Source organism: Mytilus galloprovincialis, chromosome 10 (genome assembly GCF_965363235.1).
Source record: "Mytilus galloprovincialis chromosome 10, xbMytGall1.hap1.1, whole genome shotgun sequence".
In the NCBI taxonomy this organism is placed as follows: domain Eukaryota; kingdom Metazoa; phylum Mollusca; class Bivalvia; order Mytilida; family Mytilidae; genus Mytilus; species Mytilus galloprovincialis.
In genome coordinates, this window is record NC_134847.1 from 50,617,396 (window position 1) to 50,639,610 (window position 22,215).

The 22,215-nt window shown below is 30.9% G+C and overlaps 1 protein-coding gene across 1 annotated transcript; it reads right to left on the reverse strand.

Annotated features, from left to right (window-relative positions):
* Positions 1-5,413: 5,413 nt before the first annotated feature.
* LOC143049219 (ficolin-2-like) lies at positions 5,414-9,551 on the reverse strand. The gene is made up of 4 exons (XM_076222929.1): positions 9,429-9,551; positions 8,835-8,931; positions 6,201-6,371; positions 5,414-5,682 (listed from the first exon to the last, which is right to left on the reverse strand). Exons 1-4 carry the CDS (start codon positions 9,453-9,455, stop codon positions 5,435-5,437), a joined length of 543 nt encoding a protein of 180 aa, XP_076079044.1. The 5' UTR covers positions 9,456-9,551; the 3' UTR covers positions 5,414-5,434.
* Between the last annotated feature and the right edge of the window lie 12,664 nt (positions 9,552-22,215).

Consider the following 22,215-nt stretch of genomic DNA (forward strand, 5'->3'; position numbering starts at 1 on the left):
TCACACAGTTATAGTGCTTCCTGTCTTCTTTTATTCGATCACAAACTTTTGATTTTCAACTATTTGAAAACATGAGAAGTTAAATATTTTTTTTATCATAACTTGAGGAAAAACAAATATTTAATGAAATTATTTCTTATTATCTGCAGCTGGTATGAATATTAGGGAGCTACCATTTGATTTTTATGGGGGGGGGGGGGGGGGCTAGGATGAAATTTGAAAAAAATAGGCAGGACAGGAGTTTTTAGTAAAAAAAAAAGGCGGATGAGCAACTTGGTAAAAAAAAGGCAGGATGACAATTTGCGTAAAATAACTAGGATAACTAGTAAAAAAAAAAGGCATGACCGAATAGAGTAAAAAATAAAAAGGCAGGACAGAGATTACAACTAAAAAAAAAAGCAGGACAAAATTTTACATCATAGCCCCCCCCCCCCCCCCCCCCCCCCCCCCCCCATAAAAATTAAATGGTAACTCCCTAAATAGTAAAATAACATACCGAACACTGAGGAAATTCAAAACGGAAAGTCCCTTATCATAAATGTTTTGTATTTTGGAGTTCTTATTCTTTTAATCTTTAATGTCATGACAGTAAACAGTAGCACTTTTTTTGTGAACTACACTTACATTTGTATGTGTAATATATGATGTAAATGATTTCATAATAAAACAATGAATAATATATTTTTATCAAATAACTTCATTAAAATAATATTAATCTTTTATGTCTATGTGCATTCAAGTTCGAACACAAGAAACAAAAATGAAACTTCTTAATAATTAGTTACTGTCTGATATCTGATTGTACAGTGTAGTCCATAAAGATAATGTTAAATTTATTAGTTATTCTGTAAGCCATGCACGAACAGAGGTACAGGGGGATCTATATAATAACTTTATAAAATGTCAATAAAGGACATGGGTACTAAGGTAAACATAACCATTGCGTTTTTTTTTTTTTGGCTTCCTAATATCATCAAGTACAATTGGTTGGTGTATAATCAGGGCTAAGTAATAGTCATCTTGCATATTGGTTCATTTGATACTGTGGTTGTAACATTTATATATTTGAGTGCAACATAGATATGAATTCAAATAATACACAACACAAGCTTTCAGATTTGTTTTGAATAATGAAAAAGACAGGATCATTTAGATAAAAAAAATACAAAAGAAAATGATTGTGATAAGGCAGTGGCTATTTGACCGGCACCGGCTAAATAGCAAATTTGCTATTTGACCGGCACCGGCAAAATAGCAAATTTGCTATTTAGCCGGCACTGAATAAAACTTCATTGATGTAATAAGTAGAAAATAAAAAAGCTTAATAATAATTTAAAATCATTTTATCACAATATCAAGCATTAAAAATACAGTACAATAAAAAATAATAATATTGAAGATGTGTAAAATCTATGGTTTAAATATCCTGCCATGCTATAAAAATAGTGTTATGTAAAACTACACCATACATCTTAAAAAAGACATTATTAAAAGTTGTTTGCTACGAATTTCAAAAGGACACATGATTTAACATTTGCAATTGTTACAAAACCAATTCTTTGCCTTTGGAAGTTGTTTTAATCTAGCACAAGATAAATGTTGCCACTCCAAACAGGAACTTCACATTACACTGGCTTCCTTTGAATATGCATCATGTGTGCATATGTTGCATATGTAGGTAGGGTTCTTTTTCTTCTCTTTATAAACGCTCTTAATAGCTTCTCATGCATCTTTTCGACAATAATTAAATCAATGTTTACAATAGCCCATTTGCCAATTACCGATTTGATTCTATTATGACACACTTCTTAAGACTTTTGTTTGTTTGTTTCTCTGTCCTATATTTTCTCCTATTTATCTGTTTATTTATTGTAACCCTGTCGTGTAATGTTGTCATATTAATGTTATAATTAACCACGTAATTAACACTGCCATTAAAGCGGGAGGTTTGGCATGCCACAAAACCAGGTTCAACCCACCATTTTTTCATAAAATGCCCTGATTTCTTTGGAACTTTTCTTATGAAATGGCACACAATTGCTTTTTCGGGTACTCTTTTTTTGAAGACAGATGACAGTTTGGGTCAAACCTTTTGGCCTTCCACGTTTCTTCATATTTGGTGGAAGTAATATATGCGTAACACACGATCCACAAAGTTCAACTGGAATCCAATAGGTGTTCTTCTTGTTGAGCAGTATCTCGTTCTTCTTCTTGCGAAACTAGTTTTCGTGATTTTTCGAATATTTGAACATCATCAGTATCCTTTTCTTTATTGTCTGTTACATTTATATCATCATCATGTAACAGAATTTGTGTCTCCCTGTGTTTTGTGCTTTGAGAAATTTTTCTCACTCTTTTTGGTGTACATATGATAGAGCACATTGATGACTGGCAGTGGCGGATCCAGAAATTTTCATAAGTGGGGCCCACTGACTGACCTAAGAGGGGGCCCGCCCCAGTCACGCTTCAATGATTCCCTATATAAGCAACACATTTTTTCCCAAAAAGGGGGGGGGAGGCCTGCCCCCCCCCCCTAAATCTGCCTCTGACTGGTATCATCAAATAATCTATGTGATGTCCTGACTGTGTTAATCTTCCAACGATCTGACACTGCTTCAACAAACAAATTTTCGTGATTAACTTCTCTTAGTTTGAGTATATGCCTACACGGGAGAAGCACACTTTGATGAAAGATACAAGAGTAACTTTTTGAATTGACCCTCATTTGGCCTTGGCTTGTTGTAGCTGTCCATATAATCTCTCTTTCTGCTCCAGTTTTACTTCAGACCTGAGTGAAAACTGTTTCAGGATATATGCCCAAGCATATGGTGTCACCAACTCTTGATATCTATATTCAGGTGAATCATTCCGGAGAATGCTGAAACAGTCCTCTTTTGAAATATACCACTTGTCTTGAGGTCTCGTTCTGTTCGCAAAGAATTTAAGGCGATCAGAAAGTGTTCAGCAAAATCTGGTAATGTGGAGTAGTGATGTAGTACAGATTTTTTATAAATATTTTTTAGTAAAAAATATATTTAGTAATGTTACATACAAATGTGTTTTCATGCTTTTAATTAATATTATAAAGTTATAAATTATTTATTTATGAACATCTTCAATAATTTTTTTTATTGTACTATATTTTTAATGCTTGATATTATGATAAAATGATTTTAAATTATTATTAATCTTTTTTATTCTCTATTAATCACATCAATGAACAGTTTTATTCAGTGCCGGCTAAATAGCAAATTTGCTATTTTGCCGGTGCCGGTCAAATAGCAAATTTGCTATTTAGCCGGTGCCGGTCAAATAGCCACTGCCTTGTGATAATAACTTTATGAATGCATTCCGGGGTGAAGTCATTACATCAAGGATCTTCAGAAATGCATACATAAATGCATCTCTAAATCTGTATATACATTTCCTTAATTATTTTGAATTTTAATTAATTATTATCTTATATTTCACTATTAAGGGTGCTATAAACAGTTTCGTATAAAAAACTAGGGTTATTCCCCAACTAAAAATAGACATGGAGGAAAGTCCCCTTTTATCAACATAATTGGTGAAAAAGTATCATGTTTTTTGTATTTGGTTGTAAAGATATGTTAATTAACTTCAATTAAAACAGGTTGAATGATTAAAATAATTTTAAAAATTAGATTAAATATTCATGTTTTGAGGGGAGACAACACTGTAAACAGTCTGTTTTTTTGGCAGTGAAAATTCAAAACTTATTTGCAGCCACTGTAGCTCTTTTCGGAGCAGGCGAACGTAGCCTGAAGCATGAATTTTTTGAAAGACCAGGTAAAAATCTATGAAATTCATACAACTTTGATTATGAAAAATGTGCAGGTATCATGTCTTCAGGGTAGTCCAAATAATTATGACGTCTTGAAAGGCTATTATAATTTTTTTCTATGACGCCTTACTTCGACGCGTCAAAAAAAAATTATAATAGCCTTTCAAGACGTCATAATTATTTGGACTAGTCTTCAGGGGTGTGCACATGACCTGATTTCAGGTTTTTTAAGCTTAAATTAGGCAATGTTTTTCCCAGTTTCTCTGGATAAAACTTTTTTATACTATTAAAAGTACACTTTTTTTTATTCCATTATAAACTAGAGAACATTCTGATTCCAGTGATATCTAGTTTTATACAGGTATCTTTATTAATCAGTCCACCACTAAGGGTCACTTATACATGGTCCCTCAAAATATGACGTCATAGAAAAAAACTGTTGATTGCACCCTAAACAGAAGCTAGACGAAAGAAAAGCAGATGATATAATAGTCGTTTTGTCTAAACAATTAAACAAAATTAAGAATGGAAATTTTGAATGTGTCAAAAAATAAAACAACCCGACCATAGAACTGACAACAGCCGTAGGCCACAAATGGGTCCTCAAATTAAAGAAAAAATCTCTCATCCACAGTTAGGCCTCAGCAGGTCCCGTAATAAATATGTGCACTAGTTCAGTAAAAATGGGCGTCATACTCAACTCTAAATATATAAATGAACTGAAATTTAAAAAAAAACCATACAAAACTAGCAAAGGGTAGAGGATCATGACTTAGGACATGCACAAAAAATGCGGCAGTGATAAACATGTTTTGTGAGATTTCAACCCTCCACTTATACTTTTTTAACAAGTATTGTAAATCCTATTATGTGTCTTAACTTTAATCCTAAAGTAAAAAGAGAAATTTGTCCGTGAAACATAGTCTTTGATATTCAGATTACAAAAAAATGTATACCTATACTAGTTTCACATTTTAATTAACAAGGTGTGCAAAAATCATGCAAGGGTTAATGAGTATTTCCCATCGCTTGTAGCTTTGTTAGATTTTATTGGGTAATAATGGGTAACACGAAAGGCCGTTCAAAAATATCAGTCATTACTCAATTACGAATACTATTCCGTTTAGATATGTTTGTGTTAAACATACTGATTTTATTTTTAAGTCAACTTATAATTTATACTAACAGAGGGACGAAAGACACCAAATAAATCTAATACAAACTGACTTAGTGTTCCCATTTAAGAAAGTATTGATCCAGCAACCCTAAGAAATTTAAATGACGAATCTCAGATACATGTGAAATAAATATTAATTATATGCTAGCCTTAAACATTGCCTGCAAATAGCTAATATTTTAATTATTTGTTATTCTTATATTCATTTCTCCATAAATTGGAAAAAAAAGGTTCCTGTTTCATATGTATACCAATGTTGGCGGTTTACTTAAAGTGTTAAACGACAGGCATGGATTGCATTTTTTTTCAATTTCATAACTTTGTTTTCTGATTATGTAGTCAAAGAACTTCATTTTAATATCTTTACAATATTATATACGACGCCAGGATGTTCAGATTTTAATAAAAAAAAATATATAACATTTGATATCATTGACTGATTACTAATTTTCTTATATATGTATTTGAGTTTTCCGCCTGATTTTGATGTCTGCATATTTTAGTGATATGTCTGATTCAAATGTATCCCATCGTACACCCCTGCTATCCTCAGTTCCTGGATTGAAGTATATTCCGTTAAGGTTAGCATCTGAGCAATTGATATACCACCATGCTCCACGTCTCAAATCTGGACAGATATTTCCGAATGTTACATCCCATGTCGTAAATATGATGCCGTTTACGTGTGTCAGGGAGTCACCTAAAAAAGGAAAACATAAGCATTGCTGAATGTTAATTTGAAAGTAGTTGCGCATGTTTTTCTAATTTAAATATTATTGCTTCATTATAATGTATAAAGTGTACGTTGATTAGATTTTCAACTGTTCATTTAAATCAGGAACATATATTTATTTACGATTATAGAGTTATATGGTTACCGTTTTTTTTATTGAGCAGTTCCAATAGTTTTTCAGTCAGATAATACCAAGATCCATAAATTTGGGGAAGTCTCGGGGAGTCCGAGATTTTTTTAATTTTATACTGAAAAGCGTATCAGATTAATTTCCCGTAAGGTATGCTGTTCCCAGTTTAACCTTGCTGTAATATTTTCTTTAAGACTTTGAAAGTTGTAACATATCAATCTCAATTTATTTTGATAGACAGAAAAAATAATAATTTTGATTATATGTCCCTCTTTCATGACCTTTTATAAGTATCAACATTCAAGTTGCACTAGAACATATTGATCTTTATTGTGAAATATGTATGCTAAGATACCTGCGTCACTGTTTGAATCAAAGCCATACACGTTGAGCCTGTAATTGTCATCACTATTGCCTATGGAAAAGCTGGAGTACAAGGCATATCTTTCCTGATCCGCAGCATTTCGTAGATCTACACGTAACTCGTATTGCGCCTGGTTTGTTAGGAAGTGGATATTTTCATTGCCTGTAATAAGGGACGGGTCAATATTTATTGTGGGGTTGGGACCGGTGCAATTCACATTTCTCCCTTAAAAAAAGTTTCTGTCCTTTATGAAAAATCTACTAAATAAGTATATGTCCTACCTAATCTATGAATAAATCAAACAGACTTTAACTTCATTTTTATCAGATTAACACAGATCAAATATAGTAGTCTTGGAATTTGTCTGGAAATTTTAACTGATCTACTCCTTGAAGACGGCAAGTAAGGGACCGTTCAATATTTATCAGATGGATGGGCCGGTGCATTCTTAATATTGTTTCATTAAAAAAGTTTATGCCCATCCTTATAAATTCTGAAAAAAAGAACTTGCCCATCTAAAAAATGTATAAAAAGTCCTTGCCCCTCTAAAACTATAAGACAATCAAAAATGATTTAGGTTCTTATTCTATTTTAAATTTTTAAAATTTTTATGTCTTGAAATCAAAGAATAGACTTTGGTGTTAATACAAAATTTAAAATCTGCTAGTTTATTCCATATATATGTATATATTCATGTGTGTATCAGAACCATACATTTTATTGTTTTTTTAAAACCAGTATGGATATACATGTACAGATTTGATTTTATATGTGCAGCCTCAAATTGATTTAAAATAAAGGAAATAATTTAAATTAAGGGACAATAACTCTTGGACTAGTAAACATATTATCATTTGCTGAATTACTAATTATTGTCCTAATAACAGCAAGAGCATGTTTATAGTTCAAATACCAATGTCCCTTTATCTATTCTACTTTTCAAAAAAGAAGTTATAGTCTTTTTAAGCAAATATAGGCAGACATGTTTTTGACTTTGATGCAGCCTTGTTCGCCTATTAATTAATTCCCTAAATGTGACAGCTAAACACCAAACTATCAAACAACCTTACATTCTGTAAGATCAATATATAAATGAGAAATTTAGTCTAAACTTTAAATTGTAGCTTTTTTTAACCTATTAACTAAATCCATAAGAATGAAAGCAAAGTACTAAACAGCCTGGCATTCAGTAAGATCAATATAAAAATGATATAGCAGTAGAGTTTTATGAAAATGCAAGTTGATTTGAAAAAGTTTTGAAAAAATTTAAAGATGGCTATCTTGAAATAACCTAAAACTGAAAATTTGAGCTTTTTCTTAAACCTTTTTATTAAATCCATAAGAATGACAGCAACACACCAAACTACCAAACAACTTGGCATTCTATAAGATCAATATATAAATGAAATAGATGTTAAGTTTTATGAAAATCCATGTTGATTTGAAAAAGTTATAAAAATATGACTATCTGGATTTAGCCTACACTGAAAATTTGAGCTTTTTTTAACCTTTTTTTTTAAATCCATAAAAATGACAGCAATACACCAAAGTACCAAACAAACTGGCTTTCTGTAAGATCAATATATAATTGATATAGCTGTTGAGTTTTATGAAAAACCAAGTTGATTTGAAAAAGTTATAATAAAAAGAAGTGCTGACTACAGGGATGGTAATATATCCTTTATAGGAAAACTCTACAAGCAGTGGTATCGACTTATAGATACCAAGATTGACATTTCGTATTTTAATAAAGGCAACAGTAGTATACCGCTGTTCGAATTTCATAAATCGATTGAGAAAAAAACAAATCCGGGTTACAAACTAAAACTGAGGGAAATGCATCAAATATAATAGAACTACGACACATCAGAAACACAACATTAAAATGTAACACACACATAAACGAACTATAATATAACAATGGCCATGTAAGACGCGCGTTACGTCTACAAAATTTTCATCATTGACGCTTGAACCAAAAAAGAGTGAAAATGTCTAAATGAAATACGAAGGTAAAGAGCATTGAAATTCTAAAATTCGTAATGTTTGCCAAATACAGCTAAGGAAATTCATTCCTGGGGTAGAAAATCCTTTGTGCTCTAAAAACTGTTTATATTGAAATAAAAGAACAAGTTCTCAAGAAAAGGAGTAGAGTTGGTTCCCATGTGAATGCGTATTGTTTTTGAAAAATAAGTCCTCCAAACGTAACAAAATGCGTTTAATCAACAATAATTAATGAATCAAGCATCCGAGTGTTTTACAAAGTACTATTTATCTCTCCCTATAACAAAATACCTGTTCATTTTTTGCATGAAACGTAGTAGTATCAGTACTTTAAGTAAAGGAACATACACCAATTGTAAGAGGAAAACAACGAAACACCAGAAACATTGAACAACAACAAAAGCAAATTAAAAAATACATAGAAATGGATAGTTTGATAACGACTGCCACATTCCTGACTTGGTACAACACATTTTAAGAAAGATTGTGGGTTGAACTATATATTTACAGTAGTATCATTTTAATTGTGACAGTGTCTTGTACATGATCATACGTTGATACAGTTTTTCCTTTCATTCTTTGTCATTCTGTGTTATGTAACCGTATTTCATCAAAACAAACCTAGATAAAAATTTCCCAGTAAATTTCCAAAGCCTTCGCTGTATTCTGGCCATGTTCTGTAAAAGTCTTCAGAATTGTCGATTCTTCTTTGTAAGACCTATAAAATAACAAAACATAATTCTTATCTACACGTTGACTTTTTCTACTGAAGTTGACCGATTTTAATACTGAGAAAATGCTTTAAAAATCTTCTTTCATTCCATTTCAATACTGGCTTAAAGCAGTACATATTAGGAACAAGTGTTATAAGGGGAGCAACATTTAAGTGTCAATGTGAGCTGAGATAAGAAAATTGAATATTTTGATATTATCATTGTTATCCGTCAAAGGATTACAATATGTGGTTCTTCCCATTTACTAGAGTATTCAAAACGTTTAATATGACGTAAAATAATGGTCATTATTTTGTTTTGATTTAAAAGAAATAACTCACACGAGAGAATGTTAATTTCCAAAATGATTTGTCATCTTCAATTACTAACTTTTAGAAACGGTCGGTGACACACTGCCATGTCATTATTTCTTCTTAATGTGTGATTCTTTTCTCAACTTAGAAATTATTTAAGAGAAAGAGTTAATGATTAGGTCACCTACCGTCCATTTTTCACCTGTCGTCTTCATGTCACAGTACACTAACACTCCTCCAGGAATTCCGTCGGGAAATATTCTGTATATACCACTGTCTTTCTGAGGCACATCATCGCAGTCTATGTACCCTTTTACTGTAAAAAAATAAGTCATATTTTCTTCCGGAAACCATTTATTTAATTTCCTTACTGTTTATCACTTTTCTCCTCTGATTGTACAATTTAATTGTTCCTATATTTTCGGTTTTATTCTTTTTAAATTTCAACATAGGAAATACTATTTTACCCTTTGTGAGTTGAATTTGATTCTTGGAGTAAAATATTTGAATATGTATTGCGCTTGGTATCGTAAGTTTACCGATGCCTTCAAAGCATTAATAGGAAACCGATTGAAAATGAATTGTGTTACTTAGAAGCTTACAATATATTAAAGAAAAGTTTAGATAACATACAACAATAATAGTAATATCTCTTTACCTGGATATACATCTTGAAGCAATAATATGTGACTAAGAAATTTGGACTATTACATTTTTCAAAATTCTTTAACATTAATGAGGTACAGACACAGTTAGATTTCATAAAATGCTGAGCTGGTCTTATTAATATACAAGTATACGTAGATTTATTGGGTACATACATATCTGTTTCAAAATTATATTACAGTTTTTTCTCTGCTACATAATATGTTTATCAGAGTATTTTAAATATAATTAGACATAGCTAAATTAATTTACAAATTTTACTTGTAATAATTTAAAGTGTATATAACCGTCGTATGTTAAATTTTCCTGTTATAATATTGTTCAATATTATTTCAAGTTAGAAGTTTGTTTATTGGTTTTGAACTAGCTAACTATGATGTCTTCGTTACACACAACTGGGTGTAATACAATGTAGATGTTGTAGATGAATGTCCCTCTGGTATCTTTCGCCCTTCTTTTGTCTGAATCTTAATGCTGATGAACTTAGCTTACCATTGCTGACTTCGTAGTATTGCATCCCGGCTGATGTTATTGAACTGTCTAGGTTGTGCATTTTTTCATTATGTCCTTTACAAATCTTATTTCCAAAGGTGAAACTGATACAAAGTGGAACTTCCGAACAAAAACGGGCACAATCCGCTGTGCTATCCATTTCAGAGGTAAAGGATTCGCTCTTGGTAAATGTGTAACCATGTAAATCTGGCCTTTTGACCCACTTAACTTGAACAATATTTCCTGAAACACTGCCCACTGCAATAATAAAAAAACAAAATTTTACTGTTGAGCATTTATGACTCAGTTAAAAGTTGAACTCACTCAACTGTTCAATAAATGAATATGGTTATGTAAGGTATGTTTGAACAGTGGTATACTACTTTTGTCTTTATTTGAAAAGGCTAGAATTATATTTTTTTGAAATGCACATTTAAACAAAATCTTAAGTTGTAGCCCTCCTTAAATTAACCCAGAAAAATGTGGTATACAATAAAAAGAATAAAGTGTTTACGGTTTTGCCATCTTTCAATTATATTTGATCATTAAATATCAATCCCGCTATTGGGAAGACCTTTTCCACAATTTAAAGTTTAATACATGTTTAACCCCGCCAAATTCTATATGAGCATGTTCTAAATTATGAGCCTGTAATATCTGTCTACTTTTGTAGTTATGCTGATGTTTCATAGAACATAATAATTCATTAGAATCCAGGATCATCATATCACACATTACAATTTCAATATCTAGATTACATATTCATTTATTTATATATGTTATTACTTGGTTGTTCCTTTGGTATAGTGTAAGGATACATAAATCAAATTATTCAATTTTATAAACATGATAAAGAAATGTACAGTTTTGAATTTATTTTGTTTGATATCAATTCTTTCTTGATTTTACATTTTTACAATGGTATCGAAATAACGTTATTACATGTTCAGAAATGCACTTTAAGCAATATTTTACTCTCTGCTCTTTCATTTCGCGAGCAGTTCGTCGTTTAGTTCATTTTTAAAGCGTCTTAGACACTTATTGATAACGGTCTCCGAATTTGGACATTTTCACAAAATAAAGTGTTTTCTGTGAAAGAAAGACTGCTTCAAAGTAAACTCAGGAAGTACAAAACACTACATTTAAACTTCATAAATATTTCCGACTTTGTGCAGTTTGACTTTCGGAGGAGTTGCGGCACAATAAAATCGGTCTCTTACTTTAGTAGTTAAGAACTTCGAGGATTTTCTTTTGAAATTTTTTTTTTTACTTTTCAATATAGTGTAAGGATACATAAATCAAATTATTCAATTCTATAAACATGATAAAGGAATGTACAGTTTTGAATTTATTTTGTTTGATATCAATTCTTTTTTTTTTTATATCTGAAAGAATATCATCCAGTTAGGACGCCTCCGGGTGCGGGAATTTCTCGCTACATTGAAGACCTGTTGGTGACCTTCTGCTGTTTTTTATTTGGTCGGGTTGTTGTCTCTTTGACACATTCCCCATTTCCATTCTCAATTTTATTTAGGTTTATCATACTAGTATTTTATTTTACCTCAAATTAAAAAAAAGGGATGCATATGTTTGTTTTTTTTTTTATAACTAAATGGATAGTTTTCAGCATAAGACTTATGTACATATACTGTTTTTGAAGAAAATTGCGTATAGTATGTGTAAAAATAATAATTGAACCAATTTATCTTAACGTTTGAATGACTATTCCGCAATGAAGGAAATTGCCTAGATTTATGACATCATACCTTTGGTTAGTGAAGGAAAGGTTTAAAAAGGAGTTTTTCTTGCAATCAATTCCTACCTATCTGACAAGTGTGTGATAGATTGTACCCGCGATGGTATATGTTAGTCTGCATTTTTCACCAAAATAGAGGTTTATAAGTAACCGTATATAATTTTGACAAAAAAGTTTGGAAAGAGTGGTGTTTGATGAAGTTTTAATATATACATTATAAATTGAAAAAAAATATAGTATTTTGATTGTAAGAACAAAGATCGTTAAATGAATACTTATTGGACAAAATGTAAAACAAAAATATTCTGAACTCGGAGGAAAATTCAAGAAGGAAAGTCTTTAATCAAATGGCAAAACCAAAAGCTAAAAAACATCAAAAGAATGGATAACAAAGAGTTTAATTCCTTTACCTTATTTTTATTATTGTTTATTATTGAAATAAAAGGAAACATAACAGACTGTTACATGATCATAAAAAAAACTTACCAATTAGAAAAAATATCAAAATTTTAACCATGAAAACGAATATCATTTTACAAACGACTTCAAGAAACATAAATATCTAAATGAGATGGTTAACTTGTAATTAGTATGACAGTTCATTATATTTTTGAATAGCACTAACCATTGTTATTGATTTTGTTTAATGTGTGACATATCTGTCTATTAAGCATCCCCCCGTACTTGTACGTTTCCTGCGCCATAGAATTCAAATATTGAACCTGAATTGAGTTCATTTTAATGTTAATTTATATTTGTTGATTAAAGGATACCAAAATGGGATGAAATCTATATTATGAAAATAAATATGTGTAGTCAATCAGATTAAAGGAAATTAAGCTACTTTTATTCTTTGAAATGTATATGTTCGAGGCCAACAGAAACGCCGTTTTGTTTAAAACAAATATGTTGTCTTTTGTTTTGAAAAGGCGGCAATGGTCGCTAACATTACACGTTGCTCAACCTGTAAAAAGGCCAACGTTTGCTACACAAATATTTGCTTTATTCTAATGAAGAATAAAGGTCGATTACATTATCTTCATAATTCATCAAATGATTACAATTTTTAAAAGGTCTTGCTTATTTTTTTTTTATCTAATGTGTCGAAAATTGGGTTTAAATCGGTTGAAAATCTAGTAGCAACAATTATCTGCCTTGAAAAGGGGAAATTGAACACTTCAATATTATGCGCGTTTTAGCGAGGATACTACTGTTATAGGTTTTAAAAATGTTCCGGTGATAAGAAATGATATTTGAAAAATAAAACAATAAAAACAAAACCACAATGATATTATCACTTTAACGTTCCCACTTAATGTTTTACTTGCTCGAACAAGTCAAGTAGCTCAGAGAGAATGTTTAAGTGAATTACGATATGATTTTTGTCATACCAATGGCATTGTAATATTTGCCAAATTGGCACAAGATTTACATAAAAAAACTTTTTAGGTTTTTGAAGAAAAAACATTGTGAGATAAAAAAAAAATGAGATCTGAAATACCTACACGTATAAAGATGTCTGTACCTTGATCTATATTTACGAATCGTGTTCTCTAATCAATAATAAACTTTTGTTAAAGTATTGACAATTTTGTGATATCGATAACACCGGTGCAGTATTTTAATACAGAGATTTCTTTCGTTTGAATAAAAAAAAAAGTTGCTACATACAAGGAGCGATTTGAACAAATAGGGATATAAAACCCATCCGATGGTGCGTCAACATCTTAAAAAAGATAATTAACAAAAAGAAATGCAAAATCATCTCGGTTATCGTAAATTTTATTATAAATTTTCCGTAAGAGATATAGATATCCAGACATAGGAAAGGTTAGTGTACATTGTAAGTATTACATTTATTTAAATTGTAAACTCTGAAAACAATAAACTGGCTTACGAAAGCACACATATAAGGTTCATGAATTTATTGTATATTCATATATGTATATAAAATAATCACATACATTTTCAACGCCTAAATAAGGAAATGGTAAATAATTTCACAGCAAAATATCATCATCTAGTGAGGAAAACACCTAGATATACTTTAAATCTTCAAATATTCTTCTTCTCAAAACTGAGTCACAACAACACCTGCTGTCATATATCAGTAGTAAAAAACATACAATGTAGTGAACAGTTTTAAGGTTCATCATGAGGTCCGAGTACACAGTTATTTCGTAGTGCATTTCTTTTAGACAATAAATGAAAATTAAAAAAAATCCCATCTGCGCTTTCTCAATAATATTTTTACAGTGTGTTGTACTACTTTTGGGACAAATTATATCAAAATTATAGAAAACTTCATCAGCTCTAACTCAAAATATGGACAATTTTATGTTAAGGGGGTGTTGAAATCTTTTGACAGCTTCCGAAGTGCTAATTTTTTACCTTTTTCTGCTGGACCTAATCACTACTTTACATTAATATTTATGACCCAATTTTTTTTCCAGTGTCATTTCACCCACCTACCTATGAGGAATAAAACATGGAGAAATAAATTTAGAAGGGGTATAACAAAAATTGGCAAGTAACACACTGTCCACACTAAGGACTATATTCGTGGACAACGAAAATCAAAGGACGATAACTGTGTACTCGGACCATAAGGAATTAAAAAATATGGCCGTGTTTACACATCAAAATTTACTATGAGTACAGACAAACTGATAAATCTAGGAAAGTTTTAAGGTATGGGAGGAACTATATATATAAAAGTTATATACTAGTCAACAAAATAAACGATACACGACTTTAGAATAGAATTTATCAAAGTATAAAAACTAAAACAAAATGAATTTTTTTTAAAAGCTTTCATTTGCAATGTATGCACATATGATAATGAACATCAAAACCTGTCGGAAAGTAACTAAATTCCGTGTAAACGATCATAAGGTGCAAATTATTTTTGCGGAAAGTCGGACACAAAATCGACACACAATTTTTTAAGTAATAAATCAATTTTCAAATTTGTTTAAAAACATTCAATATGCTAATCATGTTATGTTGATATTGTAACTAATGAGTCGAAATAATGTTTTTTTAAATTTTGGCAAAAAAAAAGTGTTTTCTGAAATCTCCAAAAATGCAAAAAAAAAAAAAAAAAAATGTTTTCGTCTCAAATCAATGTTTCAGATAACACCACACTGTCAATTTGGAACCTTTCTGATTAGTTTTAAGATTGTTAACGGTTTTTTTAATTTCACTTCACACATACTTTCAATGGTAAATCAATTGATAAATGTTTACATTTTAGCGATTTCTTGTGGGGCCGAACTTCGCTCTACAAATAAACAAAGAAACTGTACAATTTAAAAAAAAATTGATGGCAAACATTGTCTTTATCTGTTATTGAGAGGTTGATATCATTAGTTGGAACTTCTGTTTTTAAAAATGTCGTTTTGTGTTAATTTTGTCACAAAATTTAAATTTCGCCAAATGACGTCATGAGAGCAAACAATTTTTAGTCTACGCTTCAGAAAATTAAAACTTACCTGGATTTTTTTTCTCCAGTTTTTTCCAGTCTGCCGAAGATGGCAAAATAAACAAACACCCGAGTTTCATTTGATACGGTCCACTCAGTTCCACAATTTAAATAGTTTATTGTTTTCTGATGTCTATTGTCCATCTATTGTCAATTTAAAACAATACTAATCACATTATGTATCATATGAGGGGAGATTTTCAAACCTCATTCCCAACTTAGATTATTTTGGCAACTTCTGCAGGAAAGAAATAAACCATGAATAGCAAATCTAGCAACGTTTATTATTTTCTGAATCATAAATTGCATTTAAAATATAATTATCTAATTCCCGCAACCCTTTAAAACGTTTGCAGTTGCATAGGTTTGTCTGTTCTCAGAGTAAACTTTGGGGTGTAAATACGGCCATATAAGCAAAAAGATTAGGATGAACCTTAATCTGTACACTTATTACTAGAACGAAGTAAATAATGTTTTTGAATTTCTTTAAATAATTTTGGGACAAAATAATCAAACTCTTTCATAAATATGATTTTAAAAAATATATAAATTCTATAATTACAATTTTTTTTTCTTTCAATTTTATGTAATTTCTCAATTTCATTTCATTTACTGAATTATATACAAAGAGAGATAACTCAAAAATAACTAATGTAATATTTGACTTGTTACATAATAAAGAAATAATCTCTTTAGTTTTCATACTGAAGTCGTCATTATTGAGCGCAAAACAAAAAATCATCGGAAAATGTCGTTGGTAAATGTTTTCAAATTTTGTATCAGATGATTTTTCAATGGGTCTTTGCTGATTTTTTTTTTACATATACTGGGATTCGTAACAATACATAAACAGGTCCGCAATAAGTAGCACTTGTAACTTTAATCTTCGATGGATGTCCAATGTCGTGCAGTTATCATACCAAAGCAGATTCAATTAACATATTACTTTTTTCTGTCGTTTCTTAATAATGACCTAAAGTAGTTTAATTGAAGAAAAATATTCATGTCGGACATTATAAAAGCCCATTTGATACGAATAACAACTATTAATTGAAAAATTATACGAATTTTTTTGGTCAGTTTTTACTCGTTCTTTTTTTTCTCTCTTAAATTGACAATTTATAGTTCTTTTTAAGGCATAATTTCCCGTTTTAACCAATAGTCCTTATCTTCTAAACTTGATTCCTTATTCATATATGGGTTACAGGGGCTCATCATGAAGATATGATTAGTATTCAACTTCACCTTCCGTTATATTGATAGTGTACTCCAACTAAACATTTCAATATGAGGTGATAATGAATATCAATTCAGACATACCAAATTCATCTTAGATAAAACATATTGTCAGTATTCCAATAGAAAGTTGTATGCAATTTTTTCTTCTACGAGTGTGTGTTTGGTGTTAATTTGATAGTTTGCATTTGCTGTTTGCAACGAGAAGCATCCTTCAAGGCACTTTGACTTATAATAACCTATAATGGTTTACTTTTATAAATTGTGACTTGAATTGAGAATTTTCGCACTGGCACTCATACAACATCTTCCTTTATCTACATTCTGTATCATGTTCTTACTATCTTTCCAGTTTTGTAAAGGTATGAGGTTGAGGTGATACAAATTAAGAATTGTGTGATTTTTCTAATTTGTATCCATTTTAAGACGAAGTATAACGTAACGGTACCCAAATTGCACCGAGTACCCAAATTGCACCTATTTAGCAAAAATAGCAGCAGAAATCTTACAAGATTTCCTAGAGACTAAACAATTTGTATTTTTATGATTTTATACTATGCACGTCGTTCAACATAGGTAAAAATATTTTGATATACACAAAAACGTTCACAGTATTTATCAACAGATGAAGTGTTTACTGAAAAAGCAAAATGTACCGAAACGTCGCCATGCGACGTCATCAAAACGTTATCTGTTTAAAATTAGCAAATACAATATGTTCCAAGTAACCATTTCTTAAAAAATGAAGAGTAAGCATGGAAAAATATTCAATTGTTCAAAATATTTGAAAAAATTAAACAAAAGCTCTGTTATTCGACTTTTGACGATGCGAATTTAAGCATGGATGCAATTTGGGTACTCCTCATAACAGAATCATTGATGGTTTGGAGGTTAGTTCAGACTAATTTTTCTATGATTCCATATGGATTGAAAATCAAATTGGTGTACCAATATAATAAAGAAGGATACGGCTACAAAATAAACACAAAATGATTTTTTTTGTCTTGATCATAAAAATACGTAGTTGAAAAAACTGTCAAAATAGGTGCAATTTGGGTACCGTCACGTTACGTACGCTTAATAACATGAGATAAAAATGTGCGTCGTTAGTTACGCTAGTTATCTCCCTTATTTAAAGAAACGAAGAATGGGCATACAAGAAAGGGAATAAATTCATGCGGTTTATTACAATTCTAAAAAAAAAATTAGTCCTGTGCTGCCTCAAACTTTAAAAACAAACTTGTCAGAATGACTCCAATCCGAAATGGAAATATCATATTGATCGCTAGTATGACTTTTAATTTTTTTTACACAGAATTAAAAAAACGCATGACAACAAAATGTAACCAAATAAACAAAACAAAGTTGCTCGTTTCTGTTTCCCGTTAATGGATGTCATAACCTTTTCATAATCATGATAATGCAATTTCGTTTTTAATTCTAAAGCGATTTAAGTCGAAACAAAACGTGAATTAAATGACGCACGAGGTGTGTCCAGTATCAGTTATTTTTTTCAAAATTAAACTTTACATCATATTTAGATATGACATTGTTAAATATGAAATAAACACAAGTTTGATGTCTTTATACTTTTACTTTTTACTGTTCTTTTTCTCACTTTGAAAACCTATGCAATATATATACATGTCAAACGAATGTCCCCGTAACACAAAATGTACGGTGTTGCGGTATATGCATATATGTGCATTCTAAGTGCCAGAAAACATGCACTCAATGAGTGTCTTGATTCATATTTGCACAAGACCATAACAGTTAAAATACTGAAGTAAGTATGAGAAAATGTATGTTTTGATGTGTTTGAGCTTTTTATATTGCCATATAAGTACGGACTATCCGTTTTAAATTTTCCTCGGATTTCGGCATTTTTGTTATTTTACTTTTTTCATAGTGTTCTACAGAATGGAAAATATATAAATAAACAGTTCTGTCCATTCCGATGTAGCCTTAGCTCATTTTATTACATGTTGAACGTCGAAATAAGTAAATGCTACGTTATACCATACGCTCTGATATTTTACATACAACTGAATGCCTTACAAAAAACAAAAGAACTGACAGACGTATTTCAACAAAGGATCTGCTGCTTCTTATTGTCCGTATTTTGGATTATATTCAATGATTACTTGAAATACGTCTGTCAGTTTTTTAGTTTCAGTGCTAACTGACGATTTTTCCTTAAATGCAAACAAGTTACAAATAAAACAACTGTTTTACGACTGCTTTGATCGGTGCCGTAATTGACGCCCTTAATGACATTTTTGGATGTTTTTGGAATCATACTAAACAGATGAAAGTCCAAATGATTACATGGAGATCATAAACATCGTCTGTAAATAACACACTATACTCAGTGTATGTAAAGTGCGGATCCTAAAATATCATTTTCACTGTATATGCCAGAAATTTTTTATGTAGAATGATAAATAAACAGACGTTTTTTTTTATTTTTGAAGAAAATGAAGATTATTAGTTAAAGAGTATATGTTAAGAAACACATAATACTAATAAAACAAAGTAAGAGATGCGAACGGGTTTTTTTTAGCGCCTAAATCCAAATAGCTGTGAAATATATACCAAAATAGGTGAATATTTAGGACATTTCACGAACAGATCGTGCAGGTGTTTTATAACTAACAGGTAAGATGTTGTTGCAGAAAAAATATTCATTTCAACACAATTATTAAAGTTGTATAACGTAGAATAGGTTTTGTCATTCAGTTTCTTCATATTGAACTGAATTCCACTATGATGCTTTCTTTATGCGAGTCATGTTTACTGTCGAATAATGATACTATTCTTTCATTTTCACTGTAGAGCGATTCATTAGTATTGTATATGCGGCGCATTTTCACTGTATGATATATTTATTTTTTTTATCTATTACAACGTATTTTTTTAAGCATGTAAAGCAAGACTTTAGTTAGCTCGCTTGCTTTGTTTTTTTTGTACAATCATTATGATAACACCCAATTTAATTCAAATATAATAATTATATAAATACAGGTTAAACTATGCCGATACATATTGTTTAAAGATGTCAGTCTTATTCACAAAGTTTGTATAAACAATTATACAAACTAAGCAAACAAGTCAACCAAAGTTTTGCTTTACATGCATTAGGAAATTAGCTGTAAAGCCTTAATTTAGCCGACTTGCTCAAACAATAGATAAAGTAAGAGACGGATTTGATAAAATTTAACTTACGGAGGAAAGTTTGGTTTTAAAACACTCTAAATAAATTCAATAGAAATAATATTTATTTCAAATGTATTCCATTTTTTAAATTTCTTATGAATCGTATAGGGATCTTTATCCTTGTTTTTTTTTTTATCCATTTCCATATCCTTGTTTTTTTTATCCATTTTCATGACACTTCACCACTAATTACGTACATCTTGATAAAGATTGAATCGTTGGTTTTCCCGTTTAAAAGGTTTTACACTGGGGCCCTTTAACTTGCTGCTTGGTGTGAGCCAAGACTCCATGTTGAAGACCGTATTTTGACGTATAAAGGTATACTTTTATAAATTGTGACTCGTTTTGAGAGTTGTCTCATCTTATCTATCTGTGGCTCAACCCGAAACGAGACGGGATAAAAAGGGATAAAAGACACACTTTTTTAATATATTTATAATGGGCTTAATATGAGTCAGAAAAGAGTAGAATAGTGGGTCGCGTTGGGGTATAAGCGTGACGCGGAATTGCCTATTTTTTTTTGTAAGCGTGACACGTGATAGTCAAATGATTGTGTCGTGAAAACGAGAAATAAAGTATAGCGGGACACGGAAAATTTAAAAAAAATGAGAACTGCATAGTATTAGCGGGATACGGGAATCTGATAAAGCAGTAAGCGGGATCAGGGATCAGACCCCCCCCCCCCCAATGAGACCTCAGAATAAGATATGTTTTTTTTATCTTCATCCTATTGTTACAGTCATGCCTTCAATAACAAATGTATCCCATGCATGCATTTTTATAGACAAAAGACCTTATGGATATTTGGGGTTCTTTGACATGCTGAATCTAACCTTGTATCCAGTTTGGGGATTTTTACCAAGTTACCAAAATAGAGGTCCAAAGGGTCTAAGATCATCAAACATGAATTGTAGCATGCATGTTGAGTACAATTACCCAAATGTGCATTGTTTGACCTTTGTGGTAGAATCCACTCGCGGATCTAGAAATTTTTATAAGTAGGGGTCCAATGACTACCTAAGAGAGGGCCCGCTCCAGTAATTCCATATAAAAGTAACCAAATGTTTTCCCAAAAAGGGGACAACCCCCTGTCCCCCTAAATCCTCCTCTGGTATCGAGCTGTTCATTACGGATAAATTTGTTTGTATCAAGGGTGCTCTCACGTACCAATGCAAACAAAAAAGTTCACCCACACCTTACATTTCATGTTTTAATGACTGTGGATGATTTATGTCACATACCGTTTCACCTTATACAGTTAAAATCATGCAAGCAACAATCGAGTCAAGCACATTTGTTCTACCAAAACTGTCTTTTTCCGAATATGGAAATTGAAGCAGTTGAGGGTACAACTGGGGAAAGTTAATCTTTTATAAGCTTTTCTGTCACCATTGCGTTTCAAGATGCATATTTCTCTGTTCGCAAGTGTATTTATTGCGTGGAAGATAACGTCCTCAAATGTACTCGTCTCTATTTTACACAGACTGCACTTAAATCCGCAATATTAATCTTTGACTTCAAAAAAATACAGAAATGTATTTTAATTTTTTTTTTAAATCAAGGAAAAACGTAATTTGAAGAATACAATATGACATTTTGAGAAGCGTTTTTGTTACAAGTTTGAAAAGCTATATATTTGATAAAGAATGAATGAGGAGTTTGTATTTCAATTTGAAAATACATTTATCATAAATTCTAAAGTCATCAACTAAGTTTTTTGCATTTGTTTCAAGTGCATTTATCACATAATTCTACAATAAAAATTCCTCGCATCTTCGAAAATTCCACATCAGAAATGACTGCACTAACAGTGATAATTCATCGCATCTATAGTTAAAATGGATCGCTTTCAAAAATCGATATGCTATATTATGTTGCTTTTATAACACTTATTTGAACTTTAATGCTATGTTTGTACATAATAAAGACATAACACAATGAAAATATGTAAAAAATTTCCTTCAAATCAATTAATTTGGTATTTTCAAAACGTAAACAAATACAGTTTTCCCATGATCCTTTATTCTACAATAGACATACCCGCATATGACAGTGAAAATGAACTAGCTGGATTCGCACTTTATATACACTGATACTTCAAATGCTATACAATAAATATTCTCCA